This window comes from Sus scrofa, chromosome 17, assembly GCF_054392235.1.
Source record: "Sus scrofa isolate SSC_HxYL_T2T_F1_AM1 chromosome 17, Sscrofa_HxYL_maternal_Yorkshire_Landrace_v2.0, whole genome shotgun sequence".
In the NCBI taxonomy this organism is placed as follows: Eukaryota; Metazoa; Chordata; class Mammalia; order Artiodactyla; family Suidae; genus Sus; species Sus scrofa.
In genome coordinates this window covers 54128583-54151012 of record NC_139399.1, presented here as the reverse complement: position 1 = coordinate 54151012, position 22430 = coordinate 54128583, and the positions used below count along the sequence as shown (strand labels likewise).

Here is a 22430-nt window from a genome sequence, read left to right as displayed (position 1 = left end):
TTTTGTTTTTTTGCCTTTTTGCCTTTTCTAAGGCTGCTCCTGCAGCACATGTAAGTTCCCAGGCTAGGGGTCAAATCAGAGCTGTAGCCTCTGGCCTACTCCAGAGCCACAGCAACTAGGGATCTGAGCCGAATCTGCAACCTACGCCACAGCTCACGGCAGTGCCAGATCCTTAACCCACTGAGCAAGGCCAGGGATCGAACCCTCAACCTCATAGTTCCTGGTCAGATTCATTAACCACTGAGCCACGATGGGAACTCTGAAACCACAACATTGTTAATCAACTATACTTTGATTTAAAAAAAATAGATAGGATGCCTACTTATGATAAACCCCAATTCCATATAAGTGAAGAATTTTTGTAGGCATTTATAATAATATTAAACTCTACCCCAAACAAATAAACAAAAAACTCCCTACAGCAGAAGACCAAGAGTCAGTTGCTGACAGTGGTCTGAATCCGGCAACATGAAACATTCCACACTGTATTGTTTATAACTCTGGCCCCAAGGCACCTTTCTACTTAAAACCCAAGCAAGTGGCTGGGATGCTGCCCTCCACCCACATAATGCTCTCTGCTGGTGTCCCTCTCTCCTGCAGGTAGGTGCCCCCGGACTTAGGCTGACAGTATCCCCAAGCCCTCTCCAAGCCACCTTGCAATGACTGCTCCCTCTGCCTAGAACATCTCCCCCCAAGGCCACCTGTTGCCCAGGTCCGTTTGGTGTTCCCAGCCAGACTCTGCCCTGCGAAGCCCTCCTATGCCTCTGCCACTGTCACTTCCATATATATAAATAAAACTATGACTCTGCATTTCAGGCCAATATATTACAGATCCACTCAGCCCTTCATCTAGGAAAGATGAGTTTTCTATGAAGTCTCTGAGCCTTCAGGACCAGGGCTGAATCCCCTAGCACACAGTAGGCACTCAACAAAACCTCTGAACATCTGAGAAACCCAGAAGTAAACAGGTCATTAGATACTGACAAATCATAGCCTTGTTTCACATTCTACAGGCACCAGAAATCACAACTATAGAGAAGCACGTTGAAGCACAAGGATAATTGGTCAAAATTTATTATCCTGTGTTATTCAACATGTTTTCACTAAGATATAAAATTACAATTTACCGTGACTCATTAAGTTAATAATTCCTTACCATATGTTTTTACTGCTACTCCCAAACCATGCTGAAAAATCACTATGTAGGTTTTTTGGTCCATGTAAACAGGATGACAATCAACCACAATGGATACGGGATTTACCGACAGGGAGACTCAGGACTAAAATATTGGACAGAAAGCCTGAACCCCAAATCTCTGCCACTCTCATCCCCATTATCTCCTAGTTTACCTGCACCACACCTTCTAGATCAGTGGTTCAAACAGGGGTGATTTTGTCCTCCTGTCCAGGGAATACTTGGCCAAGTATGGATTCATTTTTAACTGCCATGCCTAGAGAGGGGGTGCTATTGGCAGCTGGTCGGTAGAGGTCGGAGATGCTGCTACACATCCTATAAAGCATGGACCAACCCCCACAAGGAACTGTCAGGTCCAAAATGTTCTATTGCTGAGCTTCTAGCAAACACTGTTCTAAATTAAAGGGAACTCCCATATCTGCTACTTTAATCTGAGCTTCACATCGACAACATGAGGAAGGCATTACTGGCCCTTGTACAGATGAGAAAACTGAGACTTGGAGTGGTTAAGTGACGCGCTCAGGGTCACCAGCCCACGCCAGTGCACCGTGCAGCTGCAGCCTGAGCCACTGCTCTCTTGCCTCCTAAACCTACCTTCCCTCCCACGCAGATTCAAGAAGGACACCGAGAGAGGCAGAGGAAACAAACAGCTCCCTTTCCATCCACAATGCTGAGCAGAAATCTCCTCAACCAAGGCACAGAAATGCCTGATGTTACAAAGACCCTTCCCCCAGCACTCTGTGCTGCAACTAGATTCCTCTTGCATTTTAACTTTCAATTGTACTGTTCTTTGTGGGTAGAAATGAAAAACACTTCCTGCTGGCACTGAGTACCTGGCAGGCGGGATTTCCAAGGCCTGTGATTACACCAAGGGGGAGGTGCTGATGTTCCCACTTCCCAGATGAGAAGACTGAGGCACAAGGAGAGGAAATAATTTAACTTGCACCGAGGATGTTAAGGTAACATTCAAACCCAGGTCTGCCGGGTTCCAGAATTTACACTGCCTTCATAACCCGAGACCAGCTCTGGGAAATCTGAGAAGCAAAATAATGCTGGCAGCCATGTGGCAGGGGTGGCCTCCCAGCCTCCTGGCTGCTCTCCATGCTGGGCTCTGTCCCCTGTGCCTACTCAGGGAAGCTCTTCTAGGAATGCGAGGTCACAGCCAAAGACTCTTGGCCCCTGTCCTGCCCTGGATGTGCTCACCGCAAAGTCTTCAGATTATAAGAGCCAAACAGATGCTAAATTCCTCAAGCCACAGGGAACAACAGGCCACCCTGAATTCATTCATTCAGCAAATATTTACCGAGCACCTCTGTGCCAGGCCAGCTCTGGAAATCTACAAGTAAAGGCAGACCCAGTGGTTCCTAAGTATATGAGGGCCCATCTTTTCGAAAAGCATCCTCCTCCTCCTTGCTGCCTGCACCACACTCTATAGTTATAAAGGACACGACCAGCCTTTATTTCATTTTATTTCCACATCACACAGCTCCCCATCTCGTGAAGCTAACAGTCACTAATTTGCTCTCCCTTTGCACAGAGGGGAACAGAGGCCTAGAGGAAATGCACTGTCATGCTCAAGGTCACCCAGCAGACTGGGGGCAGCTGTGCCAAGTCTGGGCTGCTACTTCTGACATTGGTAAGGTACAGAAGTGTGGTCCCTGAGGACCCCTTGGGACAGGTTAGGGACGGGCTCCAGGGAACACTTTTAGATAGAAAGTAAAAAAGTTTCCCCCCAAGACCAGCTGTCTCAACTCCAAGTTCAACTGGCCCAGGTCTCCTTCCCCAGGACCCACCCACAGCTACCTGTGCCCCAGAAGAAAGATGCTGTGTGGAGCCCACCTACCAGGGATGCTGAGCAAGCCTCTCATATCTCAAGTTCAGATGAGGTGGGAACAGCAACTCCCACTTCATGGATTTGCATCACAAGGAGCCGCCAATCATTCACTAACCAAGTTTGTCTAGATACCAGCCAGAGGCAGGATGCTGTGCCCAGAACTGTGTTGGGGGGTGGAGAGTTGACTCATTCACCCACCAGCACAATTTCCTGAGTAATTATGGGTCAGGCACCGTGCCAGGTGCTGGGCATGGTTCCTGCCTGGTGGGAGCCCACAAAGACCTGTATACAAACAACCAAACCGCTGCTACACCATGAGTGGTATCTGGAACTGTGGCAGCATGGCTGGGAGCTCGTCAGGAGTGCAAAACCTCAGGACCCCAGACCAAATCGGCTGCATTAGAATCTTGGGGCAGGAAGGGGTGCCCCAGAATCTGTGTTTCAGATCTTGCCAGATGATTCTGAATGTGTTCATAAATTTGAGAGCTACTAGTCTAGACCACAAAAACCTCCCCCAACCTCCCAACTAACACTGCAAACCAGCCCTGGGACTTGACACCCCTAACCCACTTCCCTGTTTCATTTTTCTCCATAGTTGTACTGCCATCAATCACAATACCATATAGATCTCACCCATACATTTATGACTTCTCATGCTGATGTGTAAGCTCCAGAGGATAACAATTTGAGTCACTTTGGTTCACGGCTGCAGCTTCAGTTGTCTAGAGAAAGTGGTGCTCCATAACTGTTTGTTGATCGAATGACAGATGGTACAACATGCCAAAACCCAAGCAGTACCGTTCTTGGGTGGAGCTGGAGGAAGAGAGAAGGTTGCTGGCCATGGAGCACTGCATAGAGAAAGTGATACCCAGGTTGGCCTGGAAGGGTGTTTGGACCAGAGATGAGGGATGCTGGGAATATAGAGATGCTAAGCCTTTTACTGGAAGAGGTCACAGGTGGTTGATACCATCGTTATCTAATTAGTAGCTGGTATATACCAAGACCTGTCCCAAACTATATCAACTCACTTAACTCTCCCGAATCTCAGAGGTAGGCAGTGTTCTCCATAAATGGACCCTAAGGCTTGGAGATATTAAATAATTTGCCTCCCTCACAGAAAGACTTGTATAAGGATGTTCATAGCAGCTTTATTTATAATAGTCCCAACCTCTAAACAACCCCACATGTCCATGGGCAGGCAAACAAATAAACCAACTGTGCTACATCCACATGATGTAATAGTACTAAATAATAAAATAGAAAAAACTATGGACATACACAACATGGCTGAATCTTAAGGACACTTCATTGAGCAAAATGAACCCAGACGCAAAAATGTGTATGTTTCATATGAGGTTCTAGAACTTAAATGGACTTAGTACATTTAAATTGAACTTCAATAAAGCATTGATAATAGAAATCAGATAAGTAGTTTCTTCTAGGGGTAGGAAGTATTGACTGGAAAGGAGCATGAGGGAACTTTCTGAAGTGACAGAAATGTTTTAGTCTTGGATTGGGGTAGTGGTTACACAGGTGTTTACATGTGTCAAAACGCATGGAACAGTGCACTTAAGATTTGGATGTTATTGTATGTAAATATCTCAATGAGCTAACATCATTTGCCCTAGGTAATAAAGCCACAACTGGCTGTCTGAATCCAGGTTTGCCCAATTCCCCTAATCTGCCATAGTTGATCGGGGAGCCCCAGGCAGTGCCCCCAGCCTAATGAAGTACCTTGCCCAAACCGGGTTCTGGCTTCAGCTGTGCTCTCCATTTGCTATGTAATCTGTGCGTATATTCCTCCATGACTCAGTTTCCCCTTGTGTGAAGGAAGAAGAGGACCAGTAGTTCCCAGCAGGGGGCCGCAGACCCTGGCTGCTACCTGGCCACAAACCCCTATGCTCAGCAGGCACCACTACTACATGATGTAAGTCTTATGCCTGCTTCCTATCTTGTTAGCTCTTTTCCAACGCATGCTAATATTATTGTGATTAATAAATATTCATTTCAAAGCAAAAATGAAACCATAGCAGCTTTCTGTCATTGTGTATTTTCTCAAACAAAAGATACCAAAAGAACAGCCTCTGCTCATGCCTTTGGTTTAAAGAGGCTGGAATCTCTGTGTTCGAGGATCCCTAAGGGGACAGTCGCCAAGGGAACGGTCGCCAAGGGCCCTTCCAGGTCAATCACCCCATGGCTGTCCAGCATCACTTAGCAAAGGCTTGCCCTTGTATTTCTCAGGCCTGGGTCCCCGTAGGGGACAAGTCTCTTGTCTGGACTCCAGGGACCAAGCCCCCAATGTGCAGTCTGTGCCCCAGGTTCTATAGACCTCGGGTGTGGTCATGGTTGTACTTTGGGCCTGATTCCCCACCCCACCCACAGTTCTGACAGCGACCAGCTCTAAGGATGGAGCCTGGCCATTTCCCTCCCCCAGCCCCTCAACACTAGCTCCTCCACACAACGCGCCCAACGCCCAACCAGCATGAAGGGCAAGTGCCCCCTTATGATCTGCTACCAAGAGGCTTCGGACCCACCCCTCAGTGAGCCAAGTGACTTCCCCTGCCTCGCCCTGCCAGGAAGCTGAAGGATCGGAAGCAAGTCCCAAATCCAAGTGCAAAGTGAGACCTTTCTTTCCCCTATCCTAGCAGCCCAGCTGCCATCCTCCTCCACCTGGACACACCTTCAGCACTGGGCCAGGGATCCTAGATCACAGACAGAAGCCAGAATCACCACCTTGCCATTCCCTGGTTGGTTCCCTCCCACCAAGGTTTTACACTGGTTCTTGGTGCTGAGTCAGAATAAAGCAGGGGCCTCCGCTGAGTGCCACCTCCCAAAGGCCCCCTTATATCACCCCACTCTGATGGGGTTTACAGAAACACCACCCCCAAAAGGAGCACTGCAAGCTAGGGGCACACACACAACCAGACATTCGCAAATCCCCAATCTCACCCATACCCCTAAACCAGGGGCTGCTGGAATCTTCCCAGCTTCATATTTTAAAAAGTAACAAAGCCAAGGGCAGAAAGACCAGCTGCCCTCCCACACAACCATCTTCCCCTTCTTGAAGACTCCACTTGCTAACGTCTCATCAATTTTCCCTCCATCAGATGGAAGCAGCCAGAGAACCAGCCTTCTCTTGAAGACACCATCCCCCTCTTCGGCTTCCAACTTTGCAGATCACGGGACAAAAGATAATCACCCCATCCTCCGAGAGACCTCACTTGCTGCCCACCCGGCCCCATGCCGCCCCACACCGCCCTAGGCCCAGATGGCCCAGGACCTCACCCTACGGCCCAGGAGACCTGCGCAGGGCTTTGCCCCCAGACTCCAGAAGCCGCTCCCCAAGGCCTGAGGATGCACTCAGCGAGGCCTTGCCTGGGCGGCCCCCGGTTCCCGCGCAGGAAGCCCCCTCCCCGCAGCATCGCCACAGCAAGAGGCTTGGGGAAAAGCCTGTGGGGTGGGGGTGAGGTTGAGACCCCGAGAAAGCCGCGGATCCAGCCACCCGACGCGCACTCACCACGCAGCGCCGCGGAGCCCGCGCGTCTGCGCCAGGGCCGCGGGGAAACCCACGCGCACCGTTCAATCCGGGCTCCGAGTGACGAAAAGCCGCGCTCGGCTCCGGCCGGCCCTGGACCGACGCACCGACCCGCTGACGCACGGACCGTCCCGCTTCCTAACTAAGTTTGAAAGTTCCCGCCCGGGCGAGGGAAGGACTGCGAACCGCGCCGCTGCACCTCAGCGTCCCCCGCAGGGCTCGGCGTGGGCAACGGGGTCGGACGCCACTGGTCCGGGCTTCAGGCGCGCGAGCTCCCATCGCGCCCGGAGCAGCGCTGTGGGGACCGGGCTGCGGGCGGGGACGGCGATGTCGGGAAAGAGGAGGTGTCCCTCACCGCAGCCCCAGTCTGGGGGACGTCGCTTGCCGTTCCTGGGAAGAGACAGGCCTCGATGGGCCACTGCCAACTCGGAATCCGAGGCCCTGCCGGGCAGTGACAAGCGATTAGTAAACGGCCCAATTAGTGTGCGGCGGCGCCAAGAAGTTAAAACTCTGACGCGCGAGTGTGGACGACTCAGGTGGGGGAGGGGCGGTGCGGGGGCTGCGGCTGCCCCTGGGTGTGACCTGGTGTGACTGTGTGACCGTCAGGGCGATTAGCGTGTCTGAGGTTCACCGTTCATGGCGTGGCTGTGTGACAGCGTGCGACTGAGTGAGTCACTGGGAGTGCGAGCGAGTGACTGTCGGAGAGACTTCTTTGTGTGCCTGTCCCCAGTTGTGACTGCGTGTGACGGCGGAAGGGGGCATGGAACGGGGTGTGCGGAACCGAAGTGTGGGAACGGGTGACTTGTCTGTGGCGGTGTGACAGTGCAAGTGGGCGAGTGACTGCGTGTGGTTGTGTATAAATGACTGTCAGGGTGACATGTGTGGGACGGTAGTGTAAGCAGGTGCATGGCTAGCAGTGTGTGAGACGGAGGGTCACTGTGTGTCGGCCTGTGAATGAATGAGAGGCTGTCAGGAAGACGTGGGTGAGTGTGTGTCACTGTGACATCGTGTGACTGTCGGGGTGACTTCTGCCTGTGATCCCAACAACTCTGGGCGTGAATGTCACCATCAGAGGATCGGCGTGAGTGGCATGCGCCCGTCGGTGGGGCTGATGGGTGCATGTCCCCGCGCGTCGGCACCGCCGGCATCTCCCCGCGTGTGTCCCCGAGAGCGCCCGCATCCCGGGCCGCCGGGTGACGGCTGCCCGCGCTCCAGCCCGGGACGCTGTGGCTCCGCGCGGGATCCGAAGGCGCGGGCAGGCCCCGCCCGCCAGGGCCCCCACCCCGCCCCCGCCTACCTTGCCGCAGTGGTAATAGTCCAGGGGCGCCAGGCCGGCCGGCTCGGCCCCGGGCCGCGCGCCCACCGCGGGCGCCGAGGGGTACAGGCGGACGTCCATGGCGGGCGCGGCGGCGGCGGCGGCTCCCGCGGGCAGTGCCTGGGCGGGCGGCGGGTGGGAGCCAGTGTGCGAACGGGTGTGCAAGCGCGGGGGGCGGGCCGGGGGCGGTGCCCGGCGGAGCGCCCCGCCCCCGCCTGCCTGCCCGCCCGCGCGCGCTATTGTTCCGGCCTCGGGCGCCGCGGAGGGCCTGGGGCCGGGGCCCGGGGGGGTGGGGTCCCTTCTGCGGGCCAGGCAGCCGCCGGGACCCCCGCCGGGCTCTCCGCCCCCGGGGGTTCGGGAGGGTTGCGCGCCAGTCCAGACGGCCCTTTCCCGTCCCGCCTTCCGCCACCAAGAGTGAGGGGAAGGAGAAGCCTGCACGACACCCCTCCCAGAAGTGGGACACTCCCCGCCCTGGATAATTAGAGCACTGAGCCCCACTCTGCGTGTGGCAGAGGGGGAGGAACACTTTCGGAGATGGGTGCTGCCTTACCCGGGGGCTGCAGCCCAGACCCTAAGGCCGATCTTAGGGTGTCCTCCCTCCGTGTTCACTGATTTGAGTCCTTGGAGAGCGGCCCTGGAGGATTGCTGCTAAAACCCTCACTTTACATATGAGGAAACCGAGGCAAGGACTTGTGGCATCGAATGTGGAGTAGTAAGCTCCGCTGCCCTCAGAGGATCCAGGACTGAAACCACCCGGAGAAAGGCAGAAGGATTCTGCCCCCTTTAATGACAGAGAGGGGGAGGGCTATAGAAATGGCCTAGAAAGTGAAGTTCTGGGGAAGGGTCCAGAATCTTCACCACCACCACCACCACCACCGTGGAGTGAGAGAAGTACGGAAATGAGGCTCCCATTGTGGGGAAAAAAGGTGACTGAAACAGGCTCCCTCTCCTCTAAAAAAGTAAAAATAAATTTGTTTTTTTAAAAAAAACCTTCTAACTCCTCACATCACCTGCTGGTAGCTGGCCTGTCATCTAAGAATTATCTACTGGAACAGTGTCTGTTGCCTCACCTCCCACTGACTGGGCCACCACTGTCCTCTGGTTCTGGCTCTGGCACACTGAGGAAGCCTGCCTGGCTGGGAAGGGTTGGAGACCAGCAGGTAGAAGTGGCTCTGAATGGGATTCTTGGATGCCAGCAGGACAAGGGATGCTATCTAGAGAAAAGAGAGTGCTTCTCACTCAGGAGGTAGCTGGAACTCAGCTCTAACTACTAGGTGGGCTTTGCTGGTCCTGGTTTCAAGTTAAGATCACCATTTGTGACCATCAAGATCCTCTAACAGAAGATAGGTGTGGGAAACAGGCTTTCGATAAAGGTTTGGGAACAACAGAAGGAAATTACAGCTCAGAAAGGAAAGAACTTCTAAAATAAATTTTCAGCGGTCATTGTTTCTAGAATTCAGTGCCATATCTCATTAGAAGGAATTTCCCACTGGCCCCTCTCCCTTTTTTTCCCACCTAGATATCCAACTGACCAGCAGTATTTACTGAAAAGGTCAATTTCCCCCCGACTTCTCTGCAGTGTTAACTCTGTCGTAAATCAAGTAGTCCATACTGTGCATGGGATGGTTTCTGAATTTTCTAGTCTGTTCCATTAGTCTATTTTTCTCTCCTTGTGCCATTTTCACACTGACTGAAATCCTGTTGCTTTATAATGTCTTAATATCCCATGGAATGAATCAACCCACTTTTATCTTCGAGTGACTTGACTATTCTTGATATTTGCACTTCCATAAAAAAAGTAAAATCAACTTGTTTTTTTACACATACACACATACACACTATCCATAAACATGGTATGTCGCTTCATTTCTTTAGTTAAGTCATCTCAGCAATGTTTTGTAGTTTCCTATGTGGAGGACGTGCACATATGTTATTAGATTTAATCTTGGGTATTTTATGGTTCTGATGCTATTATTAATAGTTTCTTTATTTGTGTGTGTGTGTGTGTTTGAATTTTCTGGTTTTTGTCAGTAAGTGTGGTGGCTTTAAAATAAGTAGAAAAATTCTTTGACATCCTCCCAAGGAGTGGAATCTAGTAACTGTCCCCTTAAAAAGGGCTGTCTTAATGAATGATTTTTAACAAATAGAATATACCTGAAGTAATGTTGCATAGTTTCAAGTATAGGTGATGAAAGTTGATGCATCTTTTGCCTGGCTCCCTCTCTTGCGACATTTGTCTTTAGAACCTTAAGCCACTATGTAAGAAGTCCTATGCTGCTGTGCTCTGAAGAATCTAAAGTAACCCACACAGAGAATCCATGTACAGAGACCTCGAGACTGAAAAAAAAGAGAGGAAAATGACTAGCCTGTCCCCTGCTGTTCCAGCTCCATCTACTGCCTGAATACAATCACATGAAAAACTCTGAAACATCCAGTTGAGCACTTCCTGAATCCAAAATGCACAGAAATCATGAAAGATAATAAATGATTATTGTTATTGTAAACCTTGAAGTTTTGGAATGATTTGTTATTCATCAGTATAATCTGAAACATTCACAGAAGTATATTTTTTGTATAATGCCCTTACATCCAGCATCACTGCCAAACTCACCTATTCTAACAACTTATCTACAGATTGACTTTTAAATATATATACATATTCTATTTGATCCATAAAAATGAGGGTTTTCACTTTTCCTTTCCAATCCTTAAACATTTTTTCTTTTTCTTGTCTTGTTGCACTGGCTAGTATTGCCAGTGTATGCTGGAAAGAATACAACAGGCATCCTTGTCTCAGTCCTGATCTTAGAAGGAAAGCTATCAATAATTCACCATTTATTATAGTGCTAGTTATAGTCATTAGCTTGCTTTTTTGCTTAATTTCTTTCTTTCTTTCTTTTTTCTTTTTTTATAGATGCCTCTGTTAAGGGTTGAGGAGGTCAATCTTCACAGCAGTCCTCTGGGTCATAAGACAGGAAATAAGACAGATGAGAAGTATGAGGCCTGGGTCATGAGAGGGAATGTTCAACATCATAGTGTTAATAACAGGATTAATCAGGAGAACCTAAGTCTGGAATCCCACCTGGAGCACACCCCACTGCCTATATTTCCACGGTCTTGGTCCCACTCCCTCTGGCCAGGGGTGTTGAACAGCCACCAGAGTATGGAGGACCACATGCAGTGGGTCAACTTTAGGAAGCCATTTGGCTTCCTGGGGTGTCTGCAGCAAACACTAACTCTGTTGGTCACCTATGTCCACGCCCTTCCCTGAGGAGAGGTCAGCACCAAACAGTTCTCTGGGAAGTCTGGCAGAGGAGCCCAGCAAGGGAAGCCATGCAGACCCCAAAGCTTGGCCTTGCCCTTTTTTTGTTGGGAGTTGATGACTCATTTCTCCCAAATAAATAGTTAAGCCTCATTTGTTGTTCTCAGGATGATGGGAGTGGGGCTTCTCTTCCTCTTGAGCCCCACCTGGAAACTGCGAGGCTGGCGGAGGAGGGGGATGGGTCTCCGTGCTGGTTCAGGCCAGATTTGTCATGCCCTCCCTGTGGCAATCTAGTTTGGGGATCCAGAGTATCTACATATGTATCTTCCAGTTCTCAGTTTCTGATTATCATAACTAGCTGAGATATGAGATTATGGGTGTGTCAATATGTTTTATTATTGCATAGGTAGGGTAAGGCAAACAGATCAGGAGATAGTTGCCATTGAAAAGATTGTTACAGTTCCCTAGAGGAGAGGCATGCCACGCCCTGAGGGCCACATGGGGAAGCACCAGGGTCAGCGAGGAGGCAGGGGGAGAGGGAATCATTGTAGGCAAGAGTATTTATTGTGGTTTCCCTATGAAGGAACAGAGAGTAGCATAAACAGATTTAGGACTGGCTGGTTTGAATAATTTCCTTATGGAGACATAGAATTGTACTTTACCATGCACTTGAACTTAGGTATGACCTCATGACTCGCTTTAGCCAAGGGAACATGAGCAGAAATGGTGCATGTCTCTTCCAGGTGGGAGATTTAAGGATCTAGGCATATTCTCTTTTCCTTCCACCCCAAAAAACCTAACAAATTCCAACTCATTGAGACCCAATTCAAGTAACACCTCTTAGGTGATGACTTCTCCAAGACTCCAACTCAGTTACTCCAATTTGCTGCTCCAATAACTATCTGCACACAAGACTATGAGTGTGGCTTTCACTGAACCGTAATAACACATTCACCCTATGAGTATCTCCAGACCGGGGATGATGGCTCACTCATCTTGGCACTTTCAGTGACTAATACAGGATGGATTTTTCATACCCACTTCCGAGGGAGGTAGAGCTTTCAAGGGACTTCCTATCTGTACACACACACACACACACACACACACACACACACTCAGGAAGAAGTAGCTTCGAATTATTCAGATTCCAGGGCACATATCGGCCCCATTTGCCAGTAGGGGAGTCACAATGTAGCACGTATGAGTGACTCCCGGCAGTATCTGATCTCTTCCCTCCCAAAGGCCACTGGGCATGAGATCTGACTCAGGCTTGGAGGTGGTGGGAAATGTTAAGCTGGATTGGGTGTGGAAAAGGAGGTCCCCAGGGAAAAAGCTCACCTCTCTTAGTGGGGGGTCTTCTAAAAGCCAGTCCTGAGGCAAGGATCTTAATGTGAGCAGATTACTGGAGAGTGATCAGAGAACACACAGGGAGGAGATGGAAAAGTGATCCCAGGAAAGAAAGTCAGTAACAGGCACATTATCAAGCAAAGTACCACGGCAGGTAATCAAAGGCGCACTCCACTGGGGAATTCTGGAAAACAGGGCAGATCACTGCCTCAGAGTTACCCCACTTGAGGGGCAAGGAATTGGGATCTTTACACACCAACTTTTCACAGTCTGGGTTGAAGGTGGCACATTACTTCTGGGGCAGTTCAGCCTGGCAAGCAGAATGGGGCTCTGGCAACTAGAGAGAGACACTGGACAAAAAGATGCAGGTACCTGTGGCTAGAAATTGAGGCTTCAAGCACTAGAATGGTGAGCTTTGTGGGCATGTAGGCAGAGCACGGGTAGTGTGTGCTCAAGCCCGTCTAATAACAGTGCAGAACTCTGCTTTCCTCGGGCACTCTCATTGCACGTGTTTGTACATGCATGTGCATCTCCTTCGGGAACTTGGTTGAGGCGGGTGATTATTGTCCAGTACAGCAGCTGGGCATTCCTGGGGCCTTGACCGTTGTACCCCCACCCCCAACAGCACTCCAGTGTGTCCACTATTTCTGACAACTGGCCAGGTGAGCCCACAACTCCCACTCGAAATGTCTGCTGGATGAAAGATCAAATGAACCAGTGCGCATGTGGCAGAGACTTTAGCCCACGACCGCCCACTCAGGCCCTGTGTACGAGAGCACTGAGACACCAAAAGCTCTGAATTCAATCCTGACCTCTGCTCAATGATTTGTTTCTCTTACCCCCGTCACTGCCCCTCTCTGAGCCTCAGTTTCCACTTCTGCAAAATGGGATGGTAATGCCTACTCCACAGGTTTGCTGGGAGAAGCGATGAGGAAATAGAAAACAAAGCACTTCCAAAACTCTAAAGCACTATTAAATTGTGAGTCACTGTTATTAAAATATGTTTTCCTTGTCAAAGGCTCTCAAGTCCCCTCTCTGATGTCCCATCCATGCATCCCTCTCCAGCCTTGCAGAGGGGCAATGCCAAGATCCATCGAGGAGACTTGACACTCTTTGGACTTTCATGGGGAGAAGAAGAGGGGGCTGGAAGGAAGAGGGAGAGTGGGGACTCCTTGGAAGTTCACGGAGAACCTGCTGTGTGAACCAGCACATTTTCTTTGGGGATCCTCTCACTGGCCTTCACGGTGGGCATTATCATCAAAGCAGTTTTTACAAATGAAGAATCTGAGGCTTAGCGAAAAGGCCCTGAACCTCAGACACGCCAAGCTGGGATTCAGACTTGAAATCCATGCCTCTTGTACAGCAACACACTACACTGGAGTTTAAATTACATCGTGCAGATTGGCTTACAATACAAAGAGCTTGTAATGAGTGAGCCATCTGGAACACATTCCCTGAGAACTCTCAAGGTTTCCGTACCTTTGTCTGCCATGTGCACACCTGTGTGCTAAAGTGTGCTAGTTACAGAAGGAGAGAAGCCATAAAAGTTAAACGCGAATGAACCCCACTCAGAAAAGAAACAGGAAGATAAATCACCACGTACAGCTCCCTAAAGGGAAATAAAAAGAAGCTCTAATAATAGCTAAGAAGTACTGAGTGCTAGATGTGTGCCAGATATGGTGCTACATGCTGTACATCTATTACCACTATTAATCTTTTTTTTTTCTTTTTACAGCTGCACCTGCAACATATGAAGTTCCCAGGCTAGGGGTCAAATTGGAGCTGCAGCTACTGGCCTACACCACAGCCACAGCAATGCCAGAGTCAAGCTGCATCTGCAATCTACACCACATTCTGCAGCAATGCCAGATCCTTATCCCAGAGTGAGGACAGGGATTGAACCTGCATCCTCACGGACACTATGTCAGGTTCTTAACCCACTGAGCCACAGTGGGAACTCCTACCTCTATTAATCTTGAAAATAACCCCATGAGGTAGGTATACTCTTATCCCTATTTTACAAATGAGGAAACTATGGCAGAGAGAGGCCAAGTAACTTACCTCTAGTTAGTATATGGGGTAGCAAAGATTTTCAACTAGCCAGTTCCACTCTAAAGCCCACACTCATAACCAGTAGACCTCATTATAGCTCTCTAATCTTACATATAAATTTCAGCTTATGCAAAAAAGAAAACCCTATTGGTGTTTTGATTGGAATTACATTTAGCTATTAAATTAACTTGGGGAGAATTATGGGTTTTTGTTTAAATAAAGTCTTTCAATCCTTTGAGATTTTATAAATATGTGTATAAGTAAGAGGAATACATTAAAGTTTTTGATGAATAACTTCTGATAACAAAACTTACTAAATCTCTCTTGTTTATTCTAAAAGTTTTTCCATAGATTCTCTTGGACTTTCTGCATGAATGATCGTATTACCTTCAGAAAGAGAGAGAGAGAGGATTCTGTAATAATCTATATAAAAAATACAGAAAAGAATAAATATATGTAAAACTGAATCACTTTGCTATATACCTAAAACTAACAAACACTGTAAATCAACTATACTCCAATATAAAATAAAAATTAATAAAATTTTAGAGAGAGATGGGGGGGAGAGATTGATTCTGCTCTTCCGTTCCAATCATTTTATTACTTCTTTCTTTGTCTTCTCTTACTGCGTTGTCCAAAACCTCTAGAATTAATATTAAATAGAAGTGTTGACATCAGGAATTCTTGTTTTGTTCCTTACTTCAGTAAATACACTGTTTACATTTCACCATTAAGCACTTAAGGAAGATACTTACTATAAACTTTTGGTAATACTCTTTATCAATTAAAAAAGTTTCTTTAGCAGAAAGGCAGGTTCGTAAAACCAAGGACAGTTACCAATTAGATCCCTTAAACTATAACTGGCTTAATAAAAAACATTCTGTAACCTGCAAAAAAAAGTTTCTTTTTATCCCTGTTCTGCTAAGACATTTTGGGGGGAGCATGAATTAGTTGTAGTTTATAATACTTTTTAGTCTATATTAAGATAATCATCTGGATTTTATCTTCTAACCTACCAATAATTATAAATTACATTAATAGATATTTTCATGATGAACAATCCTGAATTCCTGGGATAATTTTTGGAACTTCTCTTCAGTCATAATTTACTTTTTAATACACTGCTAAATTCCACTTGCATTATTTCATCTAGAATTTTTTACATCTTGTTAACAATTAAAATTGGCCTTAATTTTTTTTTGCACTGCTATTGCCAAGCTTTGCATGTTGGGGTTATATTCATTTTGTTTAATGAGCTGAGGAAGAATTTTGGTAACTGATTCAAGTACTTCATTATTATTGGATCATTATGCCATATATTTCTTCAGCAAATGTTGGTAAATTATAGTTTTCTAGAAAGTTGTTTGTTTTCTCTAACTTTTCAAGTGTATAGTATAAAGGTGTTTCTAGTCTTATGATTTTAAGAACTCTTCTGCTTCTATTACCTGTGCTTTTCTCTCTTTTATTTATCATACTTAAGGTTTGCCTTTGTCATTAGACCGCCATTTTCTATATTATGTATTTTCTATATTCTAGTCTACAAATTTTCTATAATAACTGGGTAAAAAAATAATAATTTTAAAAACAAAGATAATTGGGAGTTCCTTGGTAGCTCAGGGTTTAAGGATCCAGCATTGTCACTTCTGTGGCTTGGGTTTCTGCTGTGGTGTGAGTTTGATCCCTGGCCTGGGAACTTCTGCATGCCTTAGGCGTGGCCATAAATAAATATATACATATATACATACATACATACATACAAAGGGAATTGTAAATTACCTGGCACTGATAAAGTATTTGGCAAATACTAGTAAAGGTAATATATGAAAAGTATTTGATTACATACCAGAGACTAGAGACTGAATTATAATCAAAACATGACTTGTGCTCTCAAGGAGCTCATAGCTGAATTGGGAAGACAGACAGTCAATTAAATACGGTGTAGTAAACCCAATAGAGGTGACTGAAAAGTAGCATGGGAGCACAAAGGAGAGCTTCCTGAAGGAGGTGATGCTGAGCTGGGCACTGTAGGATGTTTAGGAGTTAGGCAAGAGAAGAAGATGGGTATCCCTTGGGCCCATCTTCAGTTGACTCAGCTCTGAGCAGGGCTGGGCGGCCTGAACTCAGGAATCTGTGGTCTCAAGGCTCCGTCATTTCCACAAGAGAATGTCTACTGATGTTTCCCTCTTCTAAGGTAATGATGCCTCACTCTGGATCCAGACACCGCCCCCACTCCTGGCCTATGTTCTCCACTACCTGGAGGAGCCTCAGTTATGTACAGACTTGGGCAAAGAGAATAAATAAGGAGTTCATTGGTATTTGTCACCGCGAAGAAGATAGGTGACAAAGCCCCTTATAGTGACGGCCACTCCTCGACTGCCGATGGCTTTGTGAACAGGCCCAGCCTAAGAAGAAACATCAGAACAAGTACATTATAGTAAAAGAGGTACAACTCTCTGATCACTCCCTCCTAATCCTCTTCCCTGGGGCCTCAGTAAATTATTTGGCAGACCTAAACTTCCTGGTCCAAAGATGTTCAGAGAAGTAGGGCTTATCGTGGCTAAGATTGGACAGAGAGAACAGTTTGGTTACGGCCATGAGAAATAAGGAGAGTTTCTCGATCCTGGAATGCCGACGGCAACCCTTCGGTTATGGACGCTCTGAAGAACACTACTGAGCACTTCCTGTGTGCTAAGTGTTTGGCCGCTATCATTCACCTGATCCTCTCAGCCACCTGCGAAGCTGTTGCTGTCACTGTTCCCAGCTCACACATCAAGAAAATGAAGCTCAGGGAGTTCCCATGGTGGTGCGGCAGAAACGAATTCGACTAGTATCCATGAGGGCCTGGGTTTGATCCCTGGCCTCACTCACTGGGTTAAGGATCCAGTGGTGCTGGGAGCTGTGGTGTAGGCTGGCAGCTACAGCTCCGATTCTACCCCCAGTCTGGGAACTTCCATATGCCGTGGGTGTGGCCCCAAAAAGCAAAAAAAAAAAAAAAAAAAAAAAAAAAAAGGCAAAAAAAAAAAAAAAAGAAAGAAAGAAAGCGAAGCTCAGAGAGGTTACTTGCCCTATAAAACTCTGGATCTGAGATTTAAACTGAGATAACCTAGCTCGCCCTTACATATCATCTCATATGGGGTCATGTCTCCAGTACCTGGGACAGAGCAGATCCTAGGTCACTGAAGAAAGGAGTGAGTGAAAAGAATGGATTACCATGAAGCCTAGGAAGCAACATGGAAAACTATTTTACTAAAACAAAAAACAAACAACAAATGATGTGTGTGTGGCGTGTGTGCCTGTGTCAAGGGATTGGCTGGTAGGGAGCAAGGGAGAACTGTCTGGAGTGATCCTCATGTTCTAAATCTTGGTAAAAGTTTGGGTTAAACAGGCAGATGCAGTTGTCAAAACTCTGAATGCGCAATCTAAGTTTTGTACATTTCATTACATGTAAATTTCAAATCAAAGGAAAAAATGTAAACAAATGCTGGACTCTAATTAACTACACGCATGCGGATGTATTTTAGGGGAGTGAGAGGATGTCTGCATTTGAAACATGTCCAACAAAACAAGAAGGATTAATGGATGGATGGATAGAGAAATGGCTAGGTGAATAATTAAGTTAATAGCCGGATCCGGGCGGTGGATATACAGGTGTTCCCTGTAAGAGTCCTTCAACATTGTTAATTACAGTGTCATGATAAAGAGTTGAAGAAAAACATCTTGTATGTTGTGGTGGCCGTTGTGTAAAGACTTTTTTATTTTTTGCCTAACACTTTGCCTGCATCCTGCTATTTATGATGCTTTCCCATTTAAAAGAATTCAGAGAGAGCCCTTCCTTTCTCTCTTCCTTCCTTCCCTCCCTTCCTCTGTCATTCCATCCAGGAAATAACAACTAAGTGCCAGCATTGGCTCGGCAGCAAATCCCTTCTCAGCTTCCCCTCCTCTATCAAGCTCTGCTCACCTCCTTTCCCCAAGAAGCATCTCTGACAGGCAGCTGTCTTGGACCCCAACCAAAGGCCACTCAGAGTTGTGAGGGGGTCACGGGTCCATGGGAACCCCACTCTACCATCAACCTTGGAGAGAAAGAACCTGTTTTATCTTTGCATCCCCTGCCCCGTCTCCTGGTCTGGCATGCACTGGATCACCCAGGACTGTGTAGGGACACAAGACAGAGGGAAAGTGTCCTGTGTCCAGCAGGTAGAATCCTAGAGGATCCCCCCCCCCCCGCCCCCGACTTCCTTTAATGGTGTCCGATTGCCTTTTGGATAAAAAGAGCACGCAGCCCACCCAGGGGCCCCAGGGATGTTGTCAACAAGGCTTTTCATCCCTCGAGGGAGGAGGAACCAGCATGCTGGCTTGCCATCATGTTTGTTTGCTTGGATGTGTGTTTATTGTTGGCCTATTTATTTTTTTCTTTTGTTTGCCATATGGTTCCTTTAAAAATATCCAGAGAAGGAAACCACTATACATAAAGAAATTTGAATGTCTGAATGCCCGCTTCCCATCTGAAATGCCACTTGCACGTTAAGTCTCTGTCCCTGAGTTGCTGTGGCAACCTCGGCAGCACTCTTTGCCCGGGGTGACAAAGGGGCCCTTTGTTAGCCGGGAGGCCAGGTCTGGGTGCAGGGACATCCTATTCAGCCCATCGTAACAAAGGAGCACACGTCCCCCTCTCTGAGCAGGGCAGCCGCCTGCCCGATTATGCCTGTGCTGTTGACAACCTTCCATGGCGAGACTGGGAAAAGAAATTTCCTATTATTGGCATCTTTGAGCCAAAGTTGGTTTTTTTTCTTTTTCTCTCTCTGTGCTGCTTGCTGTACAAAAACCCCTGCAAAGGGCCCCACTCATGCTCATGCAAAGAAAAATACCAATTGTGAGGCCTCCCTGGAAGAGGAATGAGGCCCCCAATCTTAATTGAATCTCCGAAACTTGGTTATTAAAATGGCAACTCCAGTGGCAGTGGGTGAGCAGATGGGTTCTTCGAATTTTAGCAAGCAGCCCGGCCCTGGCCCAGAAAGGAGTCCTGGCCGCTTCTGGCTCTGGAGGGACCTCTGTACCTAAGAACAAGGGGCTTGTGCTAAGGACCTCCCCCCCACCCCCCACTCATATTCTGATCAGATCTGGGGCTCAAGTGTCATTCTGTTTTGGACTCTCCGATCCCTCAAAGTGGAAGCCCCGGGGGAGGTGGGGGGCAGTGCCTAGCTCAGCTGGCTGAACTGGTCCTATGAGAACGAGGCTGTGAACCCAGCATCCTGACTTCCAGGCTCCTTAAGGTTGCCGGTGTGTGGCTGGTGCTGCAGCCTGCGGCCCTCCTTCTGCTCCCAGAGCCATGGGGTTGTTCCACCTCCCTACCTGCAAGTTAGGACCATTTGAGGATCTTGTCACCTTTTTCATTTCCTCTATCTCTGTTCCCACCAGAATCATCTTTCATATTCCTCTTTCTGATCCAGTGATGCACTTAGAAGCTAGGACCGAGGGCTCCAAAGAGCCAGAACTGGTGCCTGTCTTATTCACTGTGTGTTAGGGGCCAGCACAGTACCCGGCTCACAAGGTGGACTCTGATAGTATTTGCTGAACCAGTGGATCATGAATGAGTAAATCCCTCAACATGGACTCAGTTCATTGTACCAACCACTCCTTGAGCTTGAAGCCACTTTCCTTACTTCATCCCAGTCCTGCTGTCCTCTGTTGCCAGGTCCAGGACTGGAGCAGTCTACCAAGATGACAGATGTGGTTCCTGCGCAAGAGGGGCTGTCTTTGAACAGATGTGTGGGCAGACACTGCAGCGGAGGATAGTGAAGGCCCAATGCGGGGGGGCGGGGGGGTGACCCAGGGGCTGCAGGAGGCAAGAAGAGAGGATGCAAGGAGTATAGAAAGACTCCCAGGCTGAGGACATTCCCAAACAAAGCAATGGCTAGGAGCTGGCTGAGAAGAATGCTTCAATCAGAATAAACAGCAAAAGCTAAGATGGAGTGGTATGAAGTAGCTTGTTATGTGCAATAGCCCCAAGGCAGAGGTAGAGGCTATTGGTAGAGAATACAGATCATGACAGACGGGCCTGGACACAGCTGGAGAGGCAACGCTGCAGAGGGAGTTCCCCATAAGTCAGCCTCAGGAACTCAAAGTCGAGGTGACCATGAACGGTTGTATATATTGTGCACTGCGTAAAAAGGGCAAGTGGAGTTGAAATCCAGCCTGCATTCTGCTGGCCAAGCCCTGTGGCCATGGCTGAACCCCTCTACTTAAAAAGAGAACAAGGTCAGCTTACACAGAAATCAGTTACTCAGATGTCTGCTCCCAGGGGTGGGCAGCAGGGCCCTCAGTCTAAACTTCAGGCAGTGCGTATTGGGGGGAGGGGATGCCAAGCCCAAAGGGAGGCCAGGCAAAAATCAGGATAAATCAGCAGGCCCTGGAGAACCATTCAGGGCTCCCTGAATTGCCAGTGATGTCTCAACATGCACTCTCCAGCCCACCCAAAGTTTCCAGCCTTCCACAGCAGGGAGGTGGGGGCCTTTGCAAAGGAGGAGTGGAAACACAGCCTTCGAGTCAGTTCTAGATTGAGAGGGAAGGGAAGGCAGGAAGGGACAGATTATGAAAGAAGGAGGAAGTTCTAGTTTTTGAGGCCTTCGTGGGCTGGGACCGGAGGAACCATGAGAAGGCTGAGGAGGGTACAGTGAGGCCTGCAATTTGAAGGTATTAATCTATCATGGGAGAGGGGTTAGCAGCCTAAGGGAGAGACAATCTCTAGGGCATGTCCTGAGCAGTGAGGATGGGCTGGTCCTTGGAGAGAAGGGAGAGCCTAGAACCAGAAGAACAGGCAGTGGGCTGGATTCTGAGGTGGGAGAATGAAGCCTCAGGCCAGCAGCTAGACTTGGGGCGAGGGGTAACCAGACCATGGGGTAGTCTGGCCTTGTGTCCCAGGTGCCCAGCCCTGTTCCTTACACATGGTAGATGAGCTATAAATATTTGTTCAATCAATGATTAAATGGATAACAGCAATGATCCAGATATCCTGACACCATCTACGAATGTCGGAGAGGTCTGGAAGGGAAGGAAGCAGGGGAGGGTGTGCCAGAGGAGCTGAGTCCGTACAGAGGATGCCTCTTCTATACGAAGCTGCTATAACAAATAACTCCCAAATGTCAGTGCTTTGACACCACTGCAGAGTCCAATCTAGTTGTTACTCTTTGGTTGACGGCTTTCCTCCATGTGGTGACTCAGGGATCCAGACTTCCTCTCTCTTGGGCTCCTCTTATCCCCCAGGGCCTTAGGGTCCTTTGCACTGAGCTGGCAGGTAAAGGCCAGGAAGGGAGAAGCACCAGCTGCTTCATATAAAACCCAACCAAGAAGTGACCTGTCATTTCTGCTCACCTTCCCCAGATGAGAACTAGTCCATGGCTAACCCTAGATGCAAAGCAGGGTAGGAAATGTAGCCCCAGCCCAGAAAGATGCCTCCTCAGAACAGTGTTACACCATGAAAGGGGCAGGACCAATTTAGGGTTCACTGACATAGGAGGTGACCGGGAGGTGAAGAAGGTGGGTACAGATGTGAAGTCATGGCCAAGGACAAGAGCAGCTGCAAGGGAGCCTTGGATTGAACTCTTGGCCTTACTTGAGATTCTAACTGGAACATGCAGGTGAGTTGTGTGGGGGTGGGGATGGGGGTGGGGGTGTGACACTCTCACATTTGATCCTCACTGAGCCTTGGAAAATGGAGCTCTAGCCCATGGCCCCTTTGTTGACAGATGAGGAAACAGGGTCCAGGAGAGGACCTTGGGCAAAGGCAGAAGGCAGAACTAGAACCCTGGCATCTGTTTCCCAGTCCTGCACTGACCCGCCTAGTCCACATCCACATCCATCCTCCAGAACACCACTGAGATTTTTGCGTCATTC

General features: G+C 48.3%; 1 protein-coding gene across 3 annotated transcripts in view; it reads right to left on the bottom strand.

Annotated features, from left to right (window-relative positions):
- TOX2 (TOX high mobility group box family member 2) overlaps window positions 1-22430 on the bottom strand; it is a 238534-nt gene that overhangs the window by 137229 nt on the left and 78875 nt on the right. Inside the window, exon 1 of one of the 3 annotated variants that reach the window (XM_021077539.2) lies at window positions 7862-8023. The exons of the other annotated variants lie outside the window; for them this stretch is intronic. Within the exon in view, the coding sequence (XP_020933198.2) occupies window positions 7862-7960 (99 nt within the window). The 5' untranslated portion in view covers window positions 7961-8023. Of the gene's footprint in view, window positions 1-7861; window positions 8024-22430 lie in introns of those variants that run through there. 3 annotated transcript variants of the gene reach the window in all.